The sequence below is a fragment of the Manacus candei genome, unplaced genomic scaffold (genome assembly GCF_025592945.1).
Source record: "Manacus candei isolate 608988 ecotype Guabito, Panama unplaced genomic scaffold, ASM2559294v1 h1tg000041l, whole genome shotgun sequence".
NCBI classification, from domain to species: Eukaryota; Metazoa; Chordata; class Aves; order Passeriformes; family Pipridae; genus Manacus; species Manacus candei.
In genome coordinates, this window is record NW_026138089.1 from 9782067 (window position 1) to 9804341 (window position 22275).

General features: G+C 39.4%; 1 protein-coding gene across 4 annotated transcripts in view; it reads right to left on the reverse strand.

Annotated features, from left to right (window-relative positions):
* Window positions 1-7915: 7915 nt before the first annotated feature.
* CLCN4 (chloride voltage-gated channel 4) overlaps window positions 7916-22275 on the reverse strand; it is a 42762-nt gene continuing 28402 nt past the window's right edge. For all 4 annotated transcript variants that reach the window (XM_051794932.1, XM_051794934.1, XM_051794931.1 and 1 more), the window contains 4 exons: window positions 20853-21039; window positions 17520-17918; window positions 13592-13808; window positions 7916-12075 (listed from right to left, as the gene is read on the reverse strand). In XM_051794932.1, coding sequence (XP_051650892.1) covers window positions 11985-12075; window positions 13592-13808; window positions 17520-17918; window positions 20853-21039 — 894 coding nt within the window. In that variant the 3' untranslated portion in view covers window positions 7916-11984. The remainder of the gene's footprint in view (window positions 12076-13591; window positions 13809-17519; window positions 17919-20852; window positions 21040-22275) is intronic.

A 22275-nucleotide genomic window follows, 5' to 3' on the forward strand; every position in this document is an offset into this window, starting at 1 on the left:
ACTAGCTGGAATATTCTAAATAAACACCATTTCAACAAAAGCAAAAGAGAATATGGATTGATTGCAAAGAAGAGATTATAAAAAGGTACTTTTTAATGAAACCCTTCAGTTACATTTGTTTGGGATAAACTGTTTCAAAGGTCATTACAAAATTGAATTAACAGAGAGTATAAATCTGAGAACTTAACATGAATTAAAATTAGCCTTGTTTTGTGCTGCAAGGCAGTTTGAATATTTTCTTTCTGTGAGGGATTTCTCTTGCTCAATTGGTTATGAAATAGATGTGAAAACTAAGGGCAGAACATGGGGCTATTTTATTTTTTTATATATACTTCTGAGTCTTCTGCTTTATGCAATCATAACAAAGATAAATATTTATATAGCACCTGCCAGTATATGGCTTAAAAGCACTTAACACACTTTAATATACACTATTGCTCAGAAATAGAAAAAATACAGTTCTAGGGCTAAAGGTAATTTCTAGCTGATAGCAATGCTGGAAAACGGAAAGTAAACAAGATTTAGAGCAAAGTAAACCAGAATTAACTCCTAGTACAAATAAGTAGAAGAGCAAAGCTAATACTTCCACTCCTGCAAAATTTGTCAGTGGGAATTTCAAAGCCTGATTTCTCTTATCTTTCATAAACAGGCTGTAAATCTTAGGCCCCACAAAATAAATGGATGGTTTAGTACTTACTCTAACAAAGGACAAAACTTTATTCCCACAATTTAGTAAGATACAGCCTTGGCAGAAATAGGAAGATCTAAGTGCCTATAAGGGGTTAAGAGGAGCTGTAGAAATGACTTGTGCTTTTGCCTAAGCAATAAAACCACATTCTTGTGGGGGGGGAGACTGCAATATTTTGGAGTGCTTTTTCCCCACAAAAACGTCACAAAAAATTTTTTCTTTCAGAATGATCCACTTAATTGTATTTGCAAGGAAAGTAAAGGAAATGAAGGCTTTTGCTCTCAGAAATGCCATTTTTGCTTTTTAATCCTAGTCAGCAGCCCAGTGATTTAGGAGTTATTCTCAGGAGAATACCAGGATTAGCAGATGGTATCAGAGAAAACTTTGGTTTTGGTTTTTTTTTATTCTTACTGGTCAGCATTGACTAAATAATTAAAAATTTAAAGAAATCTAGGAAGCAGCAGAACCAGAAGCTTCAGGTTAAAGTCCTAGAGGTTTCCCCAGAATCATAGAATCATTAAGGTTGGAAAAGACCTCCAAGATCACTGAGTCCAACGTTTGACTGAACACCAACATGTCAACTAAACCACAGCACTAAGTGCCACATCCAGTAATTTCCTGAACACTTGCAGAGATGGTGTCTCCACCACTTCCCTCAGCAGCCCGTTCCAATGCTAAAGTCATTCTCATACTGTGAAATGTATATTAAGCATTTGTGGAAAGTAGGACACCTCCAAGAGGAAAGCATGAAAGAGCCCTGCCTCCAAGTGCTCTGTCTCATAGGACAGATTTATTTCATAAACATAAGCAAACTTCTTACTTTTGCATGTGTAACCTTAATTTTTGCAGAATTTAACTTTTTTTTTCTTTTAAGACAGTTAGGAGATTTTCTTCTTGCTGGAGAGACTATTTTGAGAATCAATTTAAATATCTTCAATGGTTATGCATATATAGTAAAAATATGCTAAATTTAACCTTTGAAGTAGTACTTAGCTCTTTCACTGCTCTTTCACTTCCAAAATTAAGACAAATTAATAAAAATTGCTCTGGATTAAAGAGGCATATTCTGTGTTTCGTTCTTAGCAGAGAGATACCTCAGCCCAAGGTTGTTTAAGTACCTATTTTGTAATAAACAGCTTTGGTCCATAACAACTTCAAATGAAGTTTCACAAATTCTTCATCATCTCTCTCAAATCCCTCAGAGTCAGTAGAAATGTATTTACTCATTGCCAGATACATTGTTCCAAACAAGCTGGTACAGGGCAATACGTACTAGGTTAAGACACTAACCCTGGTCCTGGGGTATTCTAGTTCTATAGGCACAAATACTGCTGATCTTTTCTCCATACTTTCTAGGAGGGAGGGTTGTTGCTGGTCCAAGTTGCCTCCTGTTATGTAGCCATATATTTCAGAGCCAGCTATAGATCTCTAAACAAGAGCGATGTGCTTTGCCATGACTCCCTAAGCTTATGGAGTCAGCACGTGGGAGAGCTTGGTCTGTCTTAGCCTCCAGTCACCCACCTCATGCCTTTTGGCCTCTCCCCAGCCTGAGCTGGTGCTCTGGCACTGCTGGATGTCACAACCTACTTACTTTCAGGTAAGTGATCCAAGGAAGAAGTGATGCCCTGGAAAAGCATCACCTGGTTGTAAGATCCTCCTCATCATGGAGGTCTCAGCAGCCACAGCTTTGTCTCTCAAGGGACTAGCCCAACCTTCAGGCCAGGAGCAGAGAGAAAAGCAGTCTTTGCCCATCCTGTTGAAGATGAGCCAGAGGAATGCATGATGCTGGGCCTCAGTATGCAAAGGGAAAATCTCCAGCCTAATTGCTTCACAGGTGGGAAACTTCCATTTTGTCTCTGTTCCCAAGCCTGGTAATATATTGTACATTTAAGAAGAGTAAGTAAAATACATAATCAGAGTTGGGAGAAAGGGTAGGAATGCAGAGCTTCCTTCTCCTACTAACTGCAGCAATTTCTCTCTTCTCCCTCCTGCCTTTCCCATGTTAATTTTCCCAGAGTTTGAAGGATGGTGTAAGCCTCCTTAAAAATGTAGTGGTGGAAAGACCTGAGCCCTCAATTTCTGCTTCCCTGCTCAACTTTCTAAGCGCCACAGCATCAGAAGCATTTCCACAATTTCTCAGACATTTTTCACAAGAAAAAGAGCAAGTGCTCTGAGACTCCTGTGATCACCAGTATAGGGAAGAAGTAAGATTTTAAGGTCTTCTCTGGCATTTTTCAGTAGCTAACATAAGCTGTTGCCTATTCTTTGCAGTGGCTATAGTAGAACCTGTTCCTTAGCACTTAATTCTCATTATACTTTTAAAAGGATATTTAAGCACCTAACTTGGGGTTGTAAATTGCACAGAAGCCTAGAGGTTACATATGGCAATGCTGCCCACCAAGGAGCCTACGCTTTTTTTCAACATCTGACCAAATGTTTTACAGGGAAGGCCTTTTACTCAATTCTTTAATGTTGTTTACATATATTTTAGAATTGTCATTGCAAAATAAGACCTTTCAATGTTCTAAGGGCCCTTGTGCATTCCCTACACAGATTTCGCTATGCCAGGGGAAATGCTTATGCAAATAGGAATGATGGTAAAGAAAGTGGAAAGAAAAATATCAGGTCAGGAGAACAAAACTACATTTCTTCTAGCTCCGTCAGCTTGGCTATATTTTCTTCCTGACAGCAACTTTGAAAAGGCAAAGGAATTCCTTCAACCAACTCTTCCTGTGACCTAAATGCATAATTGATGAAAATGTATTGGTTACATGAAAGCCTTACAGAAACCACCAGGAAAGCATTGCAGATTATTTTTTCCTCCTTTTGCCACTATGTTTTTACAGATGTGATATGTGGTTTAAAGAGCCAAAGCAGACAGTCATGCTTTAGCCCTGCCAAATAGTCCAAACAAAGGAAAAGGTTTCTGTCTTTCCTCTCCCTTTCCTTTTCCCACCAGAATATATCAAGCTAAAAAAAAAATAGATTTTAATTGGCATATCTCAGAAAATTCATGAGAAAAATTACACTTTTAGAGCAAACAATTGTACAGCTTTGCTTCCTGCAAGAATCAGAAGTCGGTGTACAGCAAGGACACCCTGGTGGCCTCTGTCAACCTGAGCAAGCTGGTGGCACTGTTGCTGCCTCCCGGCCATGCCGAGGACTGGAATGCCACCTAGTGGCCCCCGCGGCCCGAACCCATCGGAGCTACTAAATCCCTGCTCATTTTTATCCTGACGCTGATTAACAAATATTGCAGCTGAATTTAGACCCTGGAGCAGTGGATCACTAAGTACCTCGAGCAATCGGTGAAGCACGAAATGGAATCATAGAACCACAGAATGGTTTGGGTTGGAAGGAACCTTAAAGATCATCTAGTTCCAACTCCTTCTGAGACAGCCGGGACCAGACCAGCTTCTACTAGACCAGATTAGTCAAAGTTCATTCATCCAAGCCTTGAACACTTCCAGGGATGGGATATCCACAGCTTCTCTGGGCAACCTCGGTGCCTCACCATCCTCACAGTAAAGAATTTCTTCCTAATATCTGACCTAAACCTGCCGTCTCTCAGTTTAAAGCCATTACTCCTTGGGGAGTGTTTGCCCCAACATGTTGCAGGGGTACCTGCAGTGTTGTCTGCTGGTTCAGAGGCAGCACAGATCACCCATGTGCCACTGCTAACTCTCCTTATGCACATGAGGACTTTGGCCTCTCCCAAGTGTGCTCTGGTACTTGAATAACTTATAACTGATAATATCTTCTCTTTGAAGCTCACAGAAAATCTAAATGTAAAGACAACTATGAGGCCCTTTGGGCACTGCAGGAAAGATATGAGGATAGACTATGGCTGGCTGCTGTGATAAAATGCCAGCCTATTGTGCTCAGTGGAGATGGAGCTGTGGTAGACACAACAATGGATTTGCTTTTCATTGATCTGAGAAAGGCCGACTTTGTGCATCTGTAAAAAAATAAGCTTACTGCAGTTCCTGGTGCAGCTGTGACATGTGATGCACTCACTCACTGAATACTCCTGACAAACTGTGAGCTTAGCAGGAGGGAGCAGTGGGAAGGAAATGGCCAGACAGACTTTCTGAGGACCAGTTTAAAAGTCAGTCCCAACAGGGTGGATCCTCAGCCAAGTATCACAGTTCTCCACCTTCTTCCTCTGTGCATTCCTGTTCCCAGAGCCCCACAGTGCCAGGACAATGGAGATGGGAGGAGGTAGTGGTGGCAGCGGCCTCCAGCTCTGCTGGGGAGGAGGTGTCTGCACTGCTGCTCTAACTGCTGTTTGTATATCACTGTAGAGCACCTGGTATTTCTTGGTGTGCCAGTGGTTTGAGGGAAAGGAATGGTGTAGGCTGGGCTTTTCTCAAGGGTCTTTGTGCCAAGAAACACACGAATGAATACATAAATGTATTGCTGAAGGAGCAGACGGGATGAAGCCACTAATCTGGTAGGGACAGGAGTGGAAAGGGTCAACCGCTTGTTTCTTGTCCCTTACTTTGTATCAATACTGAGTTGCAATTCTCTATTTAAAGAGTAAACTGTAAGGGAATGAGAAGAGAGGGCTCACCCTTTTGTGGAATCACATTGTGTGATCCGCAGAAGAGCTGATCCTGTATTTGTCTATGAGCAGCTGGCCACCAGGCAGCCACACGTACTCCACGTTGGAGCTGCTTTGCTGTAGGAAAACATTTTAGTCTTGCCCTTCACTCCTGTGTCCATCAGCCAATCACAGCTACTGCAGTTTTTTACACTAGAGAGGATGGTCAGTGTCAAGATGCAGATGTGAAGACCTCACACATCCTATATGATGTCTGGTGTAACTCTGGACACCTAAAATAGGAACTGCAGGATCTGGTCATCTTGGTGGAGTGCTGCCTGTTAGAAACGGAGAATTAATGTGTATTCTACCTTTCCTCTCCACAGGTTGTCCTGGGCTGAATGTCCATCCGCATCTCACAATGCCTGAGTTAGGCACTTACACCACCCACTTCTCACAGTTCCCTCATTTCCCTGCACATACAGACTTACTTCCCTTAGTATAAAGTCTCCGTGATTTCAGCAGGAAGGTAGAGGGCAGGCAGGAGCCTTGGCTTCAGTTCTCGCCTCTCCATCCAGTGAGCAAAGATAACCGCTGCTAAGAAGGCTGTTTTCATCCCTGGCCTAATGTATATGTTCACAAAGAATGGAACAGCTTTAGTAAGAGAGGCAAAAAAACTTCATAGTCTCATGAATGGGGCATTCTCCTGAGAAAAAAGGGATCTTGGCAAAGGAACAATTCCTCCTCTCCCCTATATTATTGAAGCTTGAACACCAAGAAGGCAGAATTCTAACATGGAGCCAGAAGAAGAGCAAATAACAGTATATGTTACTGTGGTTTGTATGTACCAGACCATCAGATAAGCAAGATGACCTCTGGTTCTGGTCCCTCAACAGCATGTCTTTCACAATTCACCAGTACTGAATGTTTATACAGTGGAAATAAGGCTGGGAACTAGACTGTAGCTTAGCTAATGACTGTTCCTGAAAAATTTGCATTCTGTGCAGAAGTTCCATGTGAACAGAGAGAGCAGATGTGTGGATTTGTTTGTGGGGTTTTGGGTTATTACAGAAAAGCTGCAGGAAAGAGGCAGAATGGGTTGGGGCTAGAGGTGGAACAAGGAGAAAAATAGGGAAGTGAGAAAAGGAGGATGGGATGAAGATGTTGGTTACCTGCCTACCTGGTTATCCTTACACAGAGGGAAATCGGGTACTCTTTCAATGGTGCCTGTTTATCTGGAGAGAGACAGTGTGGCATGGAGAAATTTACTCAACAGGAGTTGCTGTAGCCATCAAATATACAGGGATTTCTGTTACCTAAACCTGGCTTTAAAGAGAGAGAAAGGTAATAGTTTCATGTGTGTTCCCACAGGCTTAGAAAGAAGAGGTGCAGAGCAGATTATGATTTATTCCTTGTCTTCCTGTGACTAATGCTTTCTAGTAGTGTTCCTTAAAAGTTGAAAAGGGGCCAAAACATAATTCAGAGTCAATATTAATTATCTGTGATGTGGAAAAATGTCAGTCAGACCATTTATACCTTTGTTCTACCTGCAATTATAGTACCACTTGAATTAGTAAATTGGGAAATAAATAAATAAGATTATGAAACAAATGTTTAAATGTAGGAAAGAGATTAAAAATCATGAATTAATAAATTAATCTAAATGACGATTGATCTCAAGCAGTGACTGAATAGAAGATGGTTAAATATTCTGGTCAATGACAAATAGATGTTAGGTTTTAACTTCACTTACATGAAGCTAAGTACTGTATTCAGGCTACAGCGAGGCCTAAAAATGTGATGAACCCCCCAGTATGCTAATTACAAGATTATAAGCAGAAGCCTAAGTTCCCTATGACATTCAAGATACAGAATCTGCATCTCAACATGACTCAGAATAGCCAACTGAGTTATCTTTAAGTAGAAGTCTACAAATGCTTGTAGGACAATGCTCCTTCTGGCTTGCCAGAAAGACAACTAAAGCAGCAGTTAGCAAAGAAGCAGCTGTACCATAGTAACTAATTGAACTGCACAAGACCTGTATTGTGTGACTTAGAACATTCATCTAACATTATAACTGGATTCCAGCCCTACCAGGTTCAGAGTCTCTAACCATGAGGTTACTGTAAAAAAGGAAAGGACTGGTGATGGCACCTCCTGTGCTTTGGGTTTTTTCTGGAGCTCACTACTACCTAGAATTTACCTTCTGACAGAGATTTAGGGGATGTTTCATCCAATTAAATGGGCATGATTGAACCTGTCACTCTAAGTCTTTGATCTTAGCTCTGAATTAAAGCACAACTGAAAAATATATCCAAAAGTGAAACCATAGGGCCTTTGCAACATGTAGTTTTAAAAAAGTTTCATGATTATTGTAAACAGAACAACCTAGTAAGATAACTCTTTTTTCTTCTCTTTTTAGATATCTAAGGTATTTATGAAGCTGAAGTAAAAAACATTTTTTTCTGAAAATAGAACAGCCAGTTGTCAAGGCTGATTCTTTGAAGTCCACTGTATGAACTTTACTAACTCCTTACTTAATGTTACCTAACCCATAATTGAATTGGATATCCCAAATCATTCATCAGGCTTGAGTTATCCCTATAGGTGGAAAAGGAAACATCAAAATCATACAGAAGCATTAAGTGAAATACTTCTCTAATTAATAAGATGACCAAGAAATGTTTCCAGTACTGTCAGTTTTATTTAAAAAATAGAGTCCAAACATCATTTTTATAAGGTGCAACATACACACTGTTTTCTACAATTAAAAAAAAAAAAAAAAAACAACAAACAAACAAAAAAACCCAACAAATAAAACCAAAGCAAAACTGTAGTCATAATTATAGTGTCATTCCAACACGGAATCCACGAATTTCTGGTACTTCTTAAATATTCTTTTTCTGCTTCATCAAAGCATAAGAATTAATAATTAGTATCACTGTGACAGCCAAAGTGTCTGCCTAATGTCTTTCATGTTCTGTACTTTATTATTAAACTTTCTGGTACAGATTGCTTCAAGTACACACCAGAAGCTAAATGTAACTGAACACAGTTCATGCAAAACAAAGGTACAATACTGAACTTGCATCATTTAAAGGTTTTCATTCTCTTGTTTAGTTCAACACTTTTGAAGGCCAACTGCTTGAACACAAGGATTGAGCTGAGGTTGCATGAAGTGAGCAGTATATACTAAAGTACTTCTGTAACTCAGATTGATCACACTGTGTGACTATCTTGAGCTCTACAAATTCAAATATGTAGTTAAGGCTGAGATCTATGCCTCTTGGAGTCTATTCAGTAATTTCTGAGACATATTTAGGAATACAGATGGAAAACAGTGACTGATAATGGGTTTGTTATGGGGAAATAAATTAAATCATTATATCGTAACTGCATTTTTTGAGAAAAGCTTGTTATTCATTTATATTAAGAGTGTTTTCCTTTCAGACACTCATGCGAAGAGCAATGAAGACTGTAGCATGGAGGAAGTTTTCTAATTAGCAAAGTCTATCCAGTTTCAAAGCCCTCCATGTCATTCTGGCATCAGCCTCGGCCTTGATGATAATGCCAAGCAAATGAAGTTAGCCATGACTGTGCCATTTCTGGACAGCTAGATATCAGACCCTGCTCTAAGGGGGTTTAACATATTTCGAAAAGACACTGGAACAAGGGGCAGCAGTACACAGTTACATATCTAAAGGTTTTTCCCTTGACCTCTTAGATATTTTAAAGCATTCCATCTAAAAATGAACGTTTGATAGAAGAGAGCTGTAGACTCATTTACCTGCTTTTTACTTGAGTGATAGTCCCAGGGTCAAACTGCACCCACAATAACCTCATAAATCTCGATTCCTTCTGTTGTTGATTCTTACAAACCACCATGCCATTTTTTTGGATCCTGTTTTTAAGCCCTGAGGGTTCCTCCTAAATAGCCTATTAAGACAAGGTGACAAGCTATCACAAGGGTGACTCTTGGTTTTAGTAAATCAGGCCTCTGAGTATTAATGGGAATTAACCACACAAGTTTATGCCTATGCATAGCCACTGAGTTTAAGCTGATAAATTAAGTCAATACCCATGTGAATTCATATTCATAGCCAGATTAACCTCAGTTAGGCAACTCCATGTCTTTTTCTCAGAAAATTATAATGATTTTCAGTGTTGATACACCATCCTGGTTATTCTTAGCAAACATAGCCCTCAGTACTATGGATGCTCTTCAGAGGTAGCCTTCCATGAACTACATTATAATGTTAGAAGGACTAAAATTTCCTTCACTAACGGAGAAGACTCTAGACCTCTGCTTTTACCTGAAGCCTTGAATTTGATTTCAAATAGTAGTTGAATTGACTTACCAACTTACTTCTCTTGGCTTATGAACAAAAGTATTTTGGATTGCTCAGATGGGGAGAATACACTACATAAACATAAAGGAAGATGGAGAAAGTGTTCATCAAATGTGTGTATTAACATCAACAGCTACAAATGCGGAAAGTAGAACACAGTTCTACAGTTTTAATCTAAGAACAAGATCGCTCTCAAAAGTCAGCCTATTCAGCTTAGTCCAAATCCCTTAGATTCTAGAAGTTTTGGGTAGAAACTGACATTTGTACAAAGCCTCACTTGGGTCTAGTTGTGGTAATGAACTGATTTTATTTTATGATGGCATCTCTGTTCAAATGAGGGAATCCAGTGTTTATGAGCTTTGTTGTTGACTTGGTTGGTTTTTTATGAGTTTGACTGCTCACAGCTTCACGGAAAAACATAAGAAATAACCATATTATGTTGTATTTCCTATTTTCAGAAGGAAGGATTTGCTCAGTTCTATAGTTCATATAGTTTTAACAATATCCCTTTAATAATACATTGTACTGCAGATGTTCAGTTAACAAAAAGTATACTCTGAAATATTTATGGGCTTTGGCAAGAGCTATATAAATTTATGTCAATCTGTTGCAAACACTATTGTTAAATGGAGTACTTAGCAGATTAAAATTATCCCTTTACTTCCGTTTCTTTTACTTCAACAATTTGGGCCTTACTACGTGTGAATGCAGTGGGACACATGCCAGAAGGAAGCAGGGTCATGGGAGATAAGAGGAGGAATTTGTGAATGTAACTTCAGCCATCTAACTCAGGGTGCACCTGACTAGTTGTCTCAGTTCAGGGACACAATAATCATGTACATTGCCTACATGTTAGACCAACAGTCTGGGTTTGGTCTGGAGTAAGCAACAGGTTGTTCTGGCATGAAAGGACATGGCTCGTCTCTGTCCATGAAGACCATCTGGACACAACCAGTTATCTATATGAATTTGAACAAAAATACAAGAGGTCGTAGATGCCTAAATGAAGGGACCAGACTCTTGGGAGATCTGAAAGGGATTCAGGGCATCCAAGTTAGGATGCAACCTTTCTCCAGTCTTTAAGCTCATAGCTATAAAGCAAACGCTGGGCAGTGAACTGAGAGTACAATTTGGTATTCTGTTATTGAGAGCAGTATTGACTAAAGGGCTGACTCTCTGTATCTCACATAGGACCAGAACAAACGTTTAGGAAAATTTAGCATTTTTACCTGAGTGTCTTAGAGTTCCCTACCAGGGTCTGTTAAATATTTCGCTTTTGGTGCAAACAGATAAATACTTAAAGCTTTGTTATCATCATTTGCATTCTCAGTCCCTCTGATCTTATCCAGCCATAGTGTTGTAGAGAGGAATTCCACAATCCTATGACTGACAGATGGATAAAGAGTAGATCTGTTACAGAATAAGTGCCAAGAAAGAGCAATGACAAAGAGGACCTAAATGGAGGACCAAGAATCAATGCAGAACTCCATCAGTTTGTGAAAAATGATGATGTACACAAGGAGACAGGTGAGGTATTCAATCTCTTGTTACTAACACTGATGAGAGATGCATATCAGCATCCTTTTAGTGCTTTAGAAAATTCCTTCATGGGTTTCTATGTTTTACACTAATTTTGATAGTACCTGTATGCAAAATTGCATAGAGAAAAAAAAATCCTTACAAATAAGTCACATTTTAATACTAGTAAGGGGAGTTCATTGAGACAAATGCTAAATGGTATAAAATTCAAAGGACTAAAGCAGGGAGCAAGGGACACTACATTTTAAAGTGAGTTGAAGTGTACTCTTACTCCCTTCTGAAGACTTAACTCCAGTCTTGATTCACTTAAAATTTACAAAATAAATGAAGATGACAAAATCTTTCCTTTAAAAATATGACAATTTTTTCCCTTATGAAAATGGTATAATTCAGTAGCAAATAAATAGCCATGATTTCAGTAACAAAAGCAACTGACATTACTCAATATACACTCTCTAGCTTGGAACACAGACCTTTACCTCTCCTGGGCAGCTGGTACATAAACAGTGTCTCCTACCATTCACACCTGCCTCACGAGTTACTGTGAACTTGAAGCATCCCACTGGTGCTCCTGGCTCTTTGTCTCTAAGCACCACATCACTTATACCCACCAACACTCCAACTGAGCTGTTGGGAATCTCATTAAGGAAACACAGCTTGATCTCTGCAGCTGCTCAGAGCTTCTAAACTGCCTTCCTCATTAAATAAGTGCTGTCCTGCATCCACTCCCTCTGTCAGAGGCATATCAGGCCATTCCTCATACACATTACCTTTTTCTTTTTAAACAAGATGAAACACCAAACATAGCCTTTGTGTTAATCTAGAAGAGATTCCTTTGGGGTTACTTTCTTCTTCCTTTACCAGTCTAGTTAAACATGATAGATTCAGGGTCCTGGTTTGCCATTTGAGCCATATGTCTTAATACATCCTTTTTAGTTATGATACCCAGCAGCCTCCTAGAGGAGAAAAGGAAAGGAAAGGTCAACAATCATCTCATTTATCATCCAGGGTTTTTTTCTGTTCAGCTGCAGGGACATTTTGTGAGTGCTTCCATATAGCACTGTCCATCTCATCCATTCCCCAGTGATTATCTTTTTATAAAAGTATTTTCACCTCATGTATTTCTACTACTCTGGCCATGATAATAAAGTGAGATACTTTGGCTTGTTACCTCTTTTTGTTGGGAACATGACTGAATGAGGAGCTACAACAACTAACACTGTGTAACAAAATAATGAATTTCCTTAGGCTCAAGCTGCAGAGGACCAACAGCACAAAATGAAGGCATCAGTGCTTGGTAATACACAAAGTAAGCTAAAGCACAGAATTTCTGAAGCTCTTGCTGTCCAACAGCATAATTCCTTCAAATTTAAAGGGTAATTTCTCATTTATGTGAACCTAAATGTACTATACCCATCAAGAAAGACATGGCCTCTGGGATGTCTGGCCCCAACAGTCAAAAATAACCCTCAGTATTCAAGGGCTTTTACTTCCAGTCCTTGAAGACCATTAGGCATTGAATTTTGAAACGATGTCATCGTTATAGTTTTTCCACTTTTCATTTCATGTAAGTGCCAAAACTCAAGGTCAAAATTTCCAAATCCAGGCACCTAAAATCAGGACCTAAATCTGCATCCCAATAATGATTCTTATTTTCTTAATGTTGAGGACACTGCATCGATAATAACAACTGACACATGACATTTTTGCATAACAAAAAGTTATCTTGACAGAAGAATAAATTTTAGTCTTCCATATTTGAAAGCGATGGTTCTGGCTTTGTTATCCTGTTCTAAAGTTTCTTCTTACTACTGGATCCTGGGATGAGCCACAATGCCCAAATATCTCAAATCCCATTGGAACTACGGGATGTTATTGCTACTCCACATGGTGCAGCTTTTGACTCTCCTAATTTCGTGTTTGCCCACCTCCTTCAGCTGTTTTTTTTTTTGAGGGCCTTTGGTTTATACACCTTTTCATTATCCCATAAACAAAATTGAATAGATTAATTTTCCGCCAGGGACACCTTTATCACACTCTTCACAAGCATCTAATCTAGCTGGATGTCTAGAAAGAGACACATTCTTTCCAAACAATACTACTTGCCAGATCTGCCTCTGTTGAAAACTGAGTGATAGTGGGAGTCAGAACAGTTTATTTTGTATTTATATTTACTTTATCTAAATATACTAAGGATTTGGGAGAACAGAATGAAACATAAAACCCAGCAAACACCATTTTGGTTCTGAGTCTGACTTCTTTTGCTGCCTTGGAGAGACTCTGGGTGATGTTCCCTTATTCTTCCATTTGTAAAATAAGAAAAAATAAAAATATTCACTTGACTGTCTCAGAGGTGGTGATTAATTAGCTACCGTCTATACTTGCCTTTAAATAACAACAATGGTGGTTTTATTAATGCTGAAGAAAATCTCCTCAGATTCTCTAAGTGTGCTTGACTCAGCAACTACTCACCCACTGCGAGTGACAAGACACTGCCGGAGTCCAAGTTTTCGGAAAATATCTACCACAGTCTCCATTGGTGTGTGGTCAGTGACAGTGAAAGGGCTCAGGTTGAGAATACGACGCAGTTTCAGTGGATGGGGACTGTTGGGTGGCAGTTCTGGGGGGTCCTCAGTGAAGTACACGATGGAGTTGCTCACCACCCCATCCTGACGCTGTCTTGCATTCTCTGTGCAGCAGAAAGATCAATGTAGACAGTGAATTAGGCTTGATAACAAACAAACAAAAAAAGTCCTCCTTTGGAACACAAAGGTAGTAGTTTGGTTTTGTCTTTAACATATTTAATTCCCAGAAGCTGGGGTTACTGAGCAAACTTGAATTTCCTTGAGACATTGCTCCCTTGAAGCAAATATGTGACATTTTCACAGGCACTTATTATTCCTTGGTTGGTATAATGCTTTTTCTGAATAAATATGCAGTTCACTGCCTTCACAAACATCACTAATCCAATTTCTGTCAAATTCAAATGACCATATGTAATTTCCTCCATTGTGAGAACGCAAAAGAAATTTTATTATATGCCTGAATGAGTGGAGTCAGCAGCTGTTGGGTATGGTCCCAGCTGGCTTGGAGAAAAACTTCTCAGTGGAGTTGGGAAAATGCGGACATGGTGAATGGATTTATGAATGCAAAACTAGGGAACTACAAACTCACATCCCAGGGATTCGGGGCGGCGTGGTATTGTTCTAGACCAGCACACCTCTCTGGCATGCAGAATAAATTTTGTAGGCTTACTCTCAGTTCCTTAAATAGAGTTTGCATATATAGATTTTAAAAGAGAAATGAAAAATACTATCCTACTTAAAGGAAAATAGTAAAGGGAGGAACAAAATATAGGGATAAATGAGTTTGATACGTTTTTCTCAATAGCACATATTTGACCACTTTTAAAAGTTCAAAAGGTATCATTAATACTTTGATCAAACTACAAAGCAAACATCACCCTGCATCTGGAGTTTACGTCATCAGTATAAGCCTTTTACTTTAAAGTATGCTCCAAGAAGAATTCTTAGCATGGAAGTAGTTTATTTTCTTTGTAGCGTTTACCTCATTTCCACTCAACACTATAGGGTATAAACAATATATGAGACAGATATCCAAACAAGAGACAACTTCTCTCTCCCCAGAATAAGCATATCACATGTTTGGCTCTGTGGGTTTAACCCTGTCTCCTTTTCCTTTTTTTTTTATAAATTCTTGTAAATAGTTAGAACTACTATCTTTGATAAACACAGGTTGCTTCTGTTCTTAAGAGATACAGCAAATCAGACATACTCAAAGCATATGTATATATTCTTGGAGCTCATTGCCATCAATCAAAGTGCAGAAACCTGCTCCTGTGACTTGTAATGTGTAGACAGTAATTGTTTGCAACATATTCCATCTGCAATTTTTTTATGTTTAACGATCATTGTCTTGTAATATTTCTGGAACTGGAGCAGTGCTGGCTCAAACCTAATATCAGCACAGTATATGATTTTCAACCTTCTCACCCTACATATTACAAGCCCTATTGCAATTTATAGAAATGATGGTAGCTTTGTCTCAGCTTGCTTTGATTCATACATCTAATTTCAAGTGTGAATATGCCTGCATAGTTCTTTGATGTATGATCTGTGCCAAGAGGTAACATTAATCAAACTGAAGGTAACTCCCACCTTTGATAAAAACCTTTGACAGCAAGGTATTTCCTTCCCAAAGCTGCACCCAAAGAAATAAGGCCAAGCGCTTCAGTTACCACATTGCTGTTCCCAAGACAGCAATGACCCTGAACAACAGTGATTAGCCAAAGCCATGATTTCACTCTTCCATGTCAAACATCTCTCTGGAGAAATTTGAACGATGTAGTACTACAGAGTAAGTTCAGTGGCATCAGAAAAATGGTGGATTTTGTACACAGTCTCACAGGACGGGGGAGTAGGAGTAAAGTAAAACAGAATGGATCACTTTTGCAGTCGGTGGGTAAGAAAAGCAAATACAGATTAACAGAAAGAGCAAAGCAAATGGATGACAATGTCTAGTTTTAAAGAGTAATCGATGCAGAAGGTTCTTGTCGCAGCTAGAGAGTGAATTAGTTCTCCCAAATGTGAAACAGCCTCTCATATTCAGGAGTTCACATTTCACAGCCTACATCAAATATGTTGCTCTCTCAATTCCACGCTGGGAAAAGCATGTTATACAGGCCACCTGGCTATTGTCCAAGGCTCTGCCTTTTGTACAGTGCCTCTGGAGCTGGCCAAATTTAAGAAAAGCTTTACAGGGTCAAATACTCCCCTCTGTAAGACTGTAAAGTAGGTGCCATCTAAAATGTAGACACCTATTCCCAGAGGGTGACTCTGCCCACCTGACCTGCCTATCTACTCAACAAGGATCAGTGGAAAGATGCAATCCTCCTGAGGATGTTTCTGAGCAATTGGAAATGGCATTGCCATTAACTCTACAGGTACTGGATGCATTTCTAGAGCATACTCAGTGCTCTGCTCAGTAACAAATAAATTATGTAGGGGCAAATCATGAGGCAGATAGCTCTTGATGCAGGACTCGGTAGCTATTGCCATCATCCAAGAATTCAGATGTTTGAAGGAATTGGAGTACTTCCCCAGAGTATTCCTTGGACCACCAGGGAATCAGCATACTGCTGATGCACAATTAATTGGGCCTGAGAAAGAAGCTGAGGATTCTTGGTTGAAACAGTATCTCTGTGAAATCTCTGTCATCTCTTTTCTTCTTCTGCATGTAGTATTGATGACTTTATTCTGTGAGATGAGAAGAGGGGAATCAAGTAATAGTTGAATGTCCTTAAATAAATTAATATAAATTTTAGGTCTAAAGACTTAGACTGAGTCTTTTTTTCATCCCAGACATGAAAATAAATAGGCATTAAAAAAATGTCTTTAAAGAGCACTGTTATTTCAAATTTTATTTTAGCTTTGTGAGAAGAGAGCTGTAAAGTTACCTTCAAAAATAACCCAAATTTTCCATTTATTAATTTTCTCATCTGAAAAATATGGGAATTTTCATCTGAGACAACAATTTTTTAAAGGTGCCTGAAGCAGAGGGATGAAACAAGTCCAGGCAGAGAAGAATAATTGCAAGTCAAGGAGATTTGGATATACCAGATCTTCCACTCCCCTGCAAAGTACAAGGCAACCATGTCCAGACAGCAGCTTGCCTGCCTGCCTGCCCATCTGGGCCTCAACAGGACTGCCAGAATTGGGAGTAGACAGTGGGGTTGATATGGCAGCCTTGCAGACCTCTGCAGTTCTGGATGCCCGGGATATGGAAAAGCTGGGAAAACTTGCTTTCATCCAATACACCTATTTTTCAATCATCCCTACTTAGCCATCAGACCAACCAGGAAAAGGCCTGCTGGGTCAAAGCCTTTGATGGCGTGGATGTGGGCTCTCAGGTAACCAGTCAGCTATCCACTGGATGCTAGACAAAACTCAGCAATTTTTACCAAACATCCTCCACTGAAAAAGTTTCCACCTGTAGGGATAAAGGCCTACATGTGAGAAAAACTGAGATAGTACAACAAAAAGAAGCACAGGGATTTATATTTCATCACAGGGTGACAAAAGTTTATGACTGCTCCAGCTTCTTCTGGCAGCCCATGGGGACTGCAGGAAGTTCAGCGTTGCACTGGCTTTTGATCTACTTCCGACAAAAATTCTGGCCATATGAGTTGAGTTTCTCTCTGTTGTCTCTAGCAGAATTGTATTGTACTGGTTTTAGTGACAGCAAAATTAAGCCTACAAAGGTCAAGCCCACAGAATTCTACTAGGTGGTATGAAGCAATAGAAAAGCTTCCAGGTCCTAGCAACTAGTAAATCAAAACTCCTTTCAAAATCAAACTTCTGCACACTGATACTCTACTCACTTATTGCAAGAATCAGCTCTCGTCTCTGTGCAAATCCAATAAGCCTCTCCGAGTCTTTTGAAACCACTACTGGAAAGCCATTGTAGTCAGTCTCTTTGATAAGTGTCTCAACATCCTCCACTGTCATGCTGTCCTGTGTCAGAACAGAGAGAGGAGCTTCCCCACGTCTTGGTCTCATCACATCCGTTGCCAGGGTTCGGTGGGTGAATTCATCTTTCACGTCCAGAAATGGGTAGCCATTCAGATGAATGTGAGCTTCATAGATCCCTTCTTTTCCAAAGGCATCTGCCACCCACTTGCTTGTGACAGCTGCAGCCATAAGAGGTACAATGTACTCCAGGCCTCCTGTTAGCTCAAACATAATCACCACCAGAGAGACCGTCATTCGAGTAACACCACCTGCCAACAAGGAAAAGAGTCAAATTTCTCTCAGTGCTGGTATACATACTAAGCAACTCATTTATATTTTTGAGTCTTACACTTGTAAAGGCATGTAATTATTCATGCTGAGTACTTTGCCCTTATACTTTGTGAAGTATTTTTGGGCTTATTTCACTGAAGAAACATATTTTTCATCTACTGCAATTTTCATCAAGAAGGTTGAGTGAACTTGCTGATGCCAAAGATGCTAACATTGAAAAGCAAACAATGAATGCCAAGACAGAGCTTGAAAACCAGAAAGGATGCCAAAAAAATAACCTCAAACTTGAGAAACTAAAATTAAATCCTGCCATTACCCCTCTAAAATGACTCCAGGAATCGGGTTAAGTACCATGGTTGAGGCAGGTAGGAGCATGGAGAGGTGGCTTTCACACTGGCCTATCTATAGGATTCATGCTGAAGAGAAAGCTAAGTATTATCTTTGGGCACAACATGGTTACAAAATCCTATGTTATAATAGCTTAGGGCTACTGCAAGAGATATGTTATAGTTAAAGCCTAGCTTTTGATATCACTATAGAAATACAGTTTGAACTGTGTATAACTTGGTTTGAGGCCATCTAGGCATGCAGCCATAGACAGGGTTGTAACTATATTTTTCAGTCTAGTCTTTCTGTATTAATTTCATAAGCAACCTCGTTGCTCCATCAGTTTACATTAAAGGATAAAAATACCCACATAACTGTAGACAAGTGTGTATGTATCCCTGAATTATTAGGTAACATTTCTTTGCCTCTGTTCAAAAGGTAAATGTAATGAATTGCTATTTTTAGGCCTCAAAATGAAGTACCATTTTAGATGAGAGAAATCAGAAACAGGTCATAAAAAGATACTGTTCATCTAGCAGCATAGAGGAAAATTAGATTGTTGATCACTTAACACAATGATCCAGATATGACTTTCATCTGAGGAACGCCTTAAACTTCTGGCTCTGAAGAGCTGAGAGCAGATACCAGAGTAAGGATCATTTAATACTTACTCCATATCTTTTACTCTAGACAAGACAGGTCTTGGGCTTAAGTACAAGCTGTGACCATTCTGCTGTATGTCTCACCATACTATTAAAATCATTGCACCTTAATTTGGACCTTTTAAAAGAAGAGACTACTGTGGCCTCACCTTGAGTACTGTGTGAAGTTCTGGGCACAACAATATAAAAAAGACTTTAAGCAATTAGAGAGCATCCAAAGGAGGCAATGAAGATGGTGAAGGGTCTGGAGGGGAGCGGCTGAGTCACTTGGTCTGTTCAGCCTGTAGGAGACTGAAGGGACACCTCATTGTGGTCTTCAACATCCTCACGTGGGGAAGCAGAGGAACAGGTACTGATTTCTTCATTCTCGTGACCAGTGACAGGACTAGAGGAAATGGCATGAAGCTGCACCAGGGGAGATTCAGGTTGGATATCAGGAAAAGATATCCAGAGGGTGGTTGGGCACTGAAACAGGCTCCCTAGGGCAGTGGTCGCAGCACCAAGGCTGACAGAGTTCCAGAAGCATTTGGACAACACTCTCAGGCACATGGTGTGACTCTTGGGGTGTCCTGTGCAGGGCCAGGAATTGGACTCCTTGGTCCCTTCTAACTCAGCATATTCTAAGATCCTATCATTGTATGCAGACTAGCTGATCAACTGGAATATCAGAGCAAAATTTTTGTGTATTAATTCTATTATGAACATTAAGATCATTTATCAAGAAGTGGAAGCATTTTACTTGTTTTGACAGTAAGATTAATCCTAGCTATTTTAATGTGTCTACACTGCTGTAGGTGTTCTCATCCAAAGGGAAGATCCAGATTTCCTATATAATTTCTGGAGAAAAACGGGTCCTTTTGAGGCCAAATTTATCTCTTCATTTGCCCTGGTTTTAGATGTGTGTTGCCAGATAAGACTGATCTTTCCAGTGTCTCATTTTTCTGGTTTAACTGTGAAGGGTATCAAGACAGCTAGCTCAGATGTTTATGTCTACATTACAGACATTCAATTTTCAAGCAAATCCCACCCTTCCTTCCTCTATAACTTATCACACAAATGATCCTGCTTTTCCAATATAAGCATCCAAATATGAAAATTTTCCAGCTCTTCCTTGAGTACATCTTTCATTTCAAACCTACCCAATCACATTAATCATGTGTTATGCACCCCACTACTTTTTCATCAGCTAATGACAGTATCAATAACAACAATTAAATGAGACAGACCACACAAGTACAGAAGGGAAAGATATGATCAGGCAAAAAAATGTTCAGATGGTATGCTTGCAACATTCCTCTTGCATCTATGGATAGAAATTTGATATGTGAGGTCTTATTCAATGATCTTCCTTTAACAGTTAACAGATCGTTGCTGTTATATCCAATAAATCCTATTAATTGAGTGTAATCTGATATTGGCTTATGGTCAAAACAAAAACCAAAATACAGCTCGGTTGACCATAGCACAACACACAGCCAAAATAAGACCCAGAATTTCTACCTCTGTAAGCTTAAAATTTTATCAGAACCAGGAATTGTTTTCACTGCACTGAGAGAGAGCACAGTCTAAACAAGTAAATAGTTTTAGTCCAGTTACAGTGAATTTAATTACATCAAAAGGAAAAAAAACAAGCAAAAATACTGCTACGTGGAAACTTGCAGCCTAACTTTAGGTTTCTTATTTTCCTTGTCTGTGCTTTTTGATGGATTACAAGGAGTAGCCATTGGTGGTTGCAGGTCTCTCTGTTGCTGACTACCTGGTAGATCACTGGAGGTCATTAGAGGCAGCTGCCCATTCTTTAGACCATCACATCTTGATTTCAGCCTCTGTTACATCCAGAAATGCCAGCATAGCACCTGACACAAATACAATTTGTATGTCACCAAACATCAGTGTTTTTCATGTGTACATGTTTTTTCATACCCAAGCAAGCTGCAGCTCCGACCATTGCATAAAGTCCTGGTGTGACACAGTCTGCCCCAGGTCTGCACCAGTTCCTGAAGATGATCCAGTCATGATGGTGATATGCAAGCTGCTCTACTCCAATCCCAACCATCCTTCCAGCCATGGCTCCAACAGCCATGCTAGGAATGAAAAGGCCTGAAGGGATCTGGAATGAAATAAAGACACATGAGCACCTTGAATAAAATTACTAGTATCAAACAATTTTTTATTATGAGTAAGAAAACCAAGTTTCCTTATTAAATACTGGCTCAGAAGGCCATAGCCTCATGGTGGCCTACAGTGCTGATCTCCATGGTCTGACATAGGTTTCTGCAGTGACTGAGTTTATGTGGCTACGTGCGTATTAATAGCTTTATAAAATGCTAATGCATTTTATAAATTAATTTTGAATCCTACCTGCTGCATCACACTGAATTTGGGAGATAAATGGTGTTTCTGAATAATACTCTGTTTTTGAAGTCAAGATGCTCCTGGCTTTGCCTTTATTGCTTTCTCAGCAGGAAGTCAGGAACTGCTCATGATTCTGTCATAGGCTTAAGAAGGAGCTTAACAGAAAATAACATCTTGATTTCACCCTCTATCAGATGGAGCACTTTATGGTTTTATTACTACATTTTCAAGTTAAATCAGATCAGATTTTAAATTAAATGTCAAATGCAGAATAAAAATTCAGAGAAAAGAGGTTGACTGCTCAGATACAGCAATTTCATCTCGGTTTGCTACGTATTTTTCAAGAAGCTCTGTGAATCATTACTTTGTTGTCTGCTATACAGACAAGCTACAAATCATTAAGATACAGTATTGAAATGAGAAGGAAAAAAACAAGAAAATGAAAATTCACTTTGCCTTGACTAAGTGTGTTTCCTCTTAGATGTCCAATGTACCTGCAAGTTGGAGATCTATTCCCCAGAGGGGGAGATCTATTCCCCAGAGGGGAATAGAACTCAGATGTTCGACACGGGCTTGTATGGTGTTTTGTTGTTTTTAGAGAGGAAAGCTTGTTATATCTTTTTAAGTCTGAAAATATACCTTGAGCTTTCTAGAGAACTAAACTAACCACTTCAGCATAGCCCAGAGGCATTAGGACTGATAACAGCCGATGTTATATCCTACACCATATAGTGTTAACTCTGCTAATACAGTTGGATTGAGTCTTCCAGATTTAGTGGGTAAAGCTATTTTGTCTGTTTTTTTACAAAATAGTTGAAACTGTCAACTGCTTTTAACATATTTTAAGTATACTGGATAAATAAAGAACCACATGTCAAATAAAGAAGCAAAGTTTTTAAATGAACAAGCATAATAACTGGCTGCCAGCCATAAATCTGTTTCCAGAGTGAAGGGCTAAAAGATGGATCCTCAGTTCAAGTGTAGTGTTCAA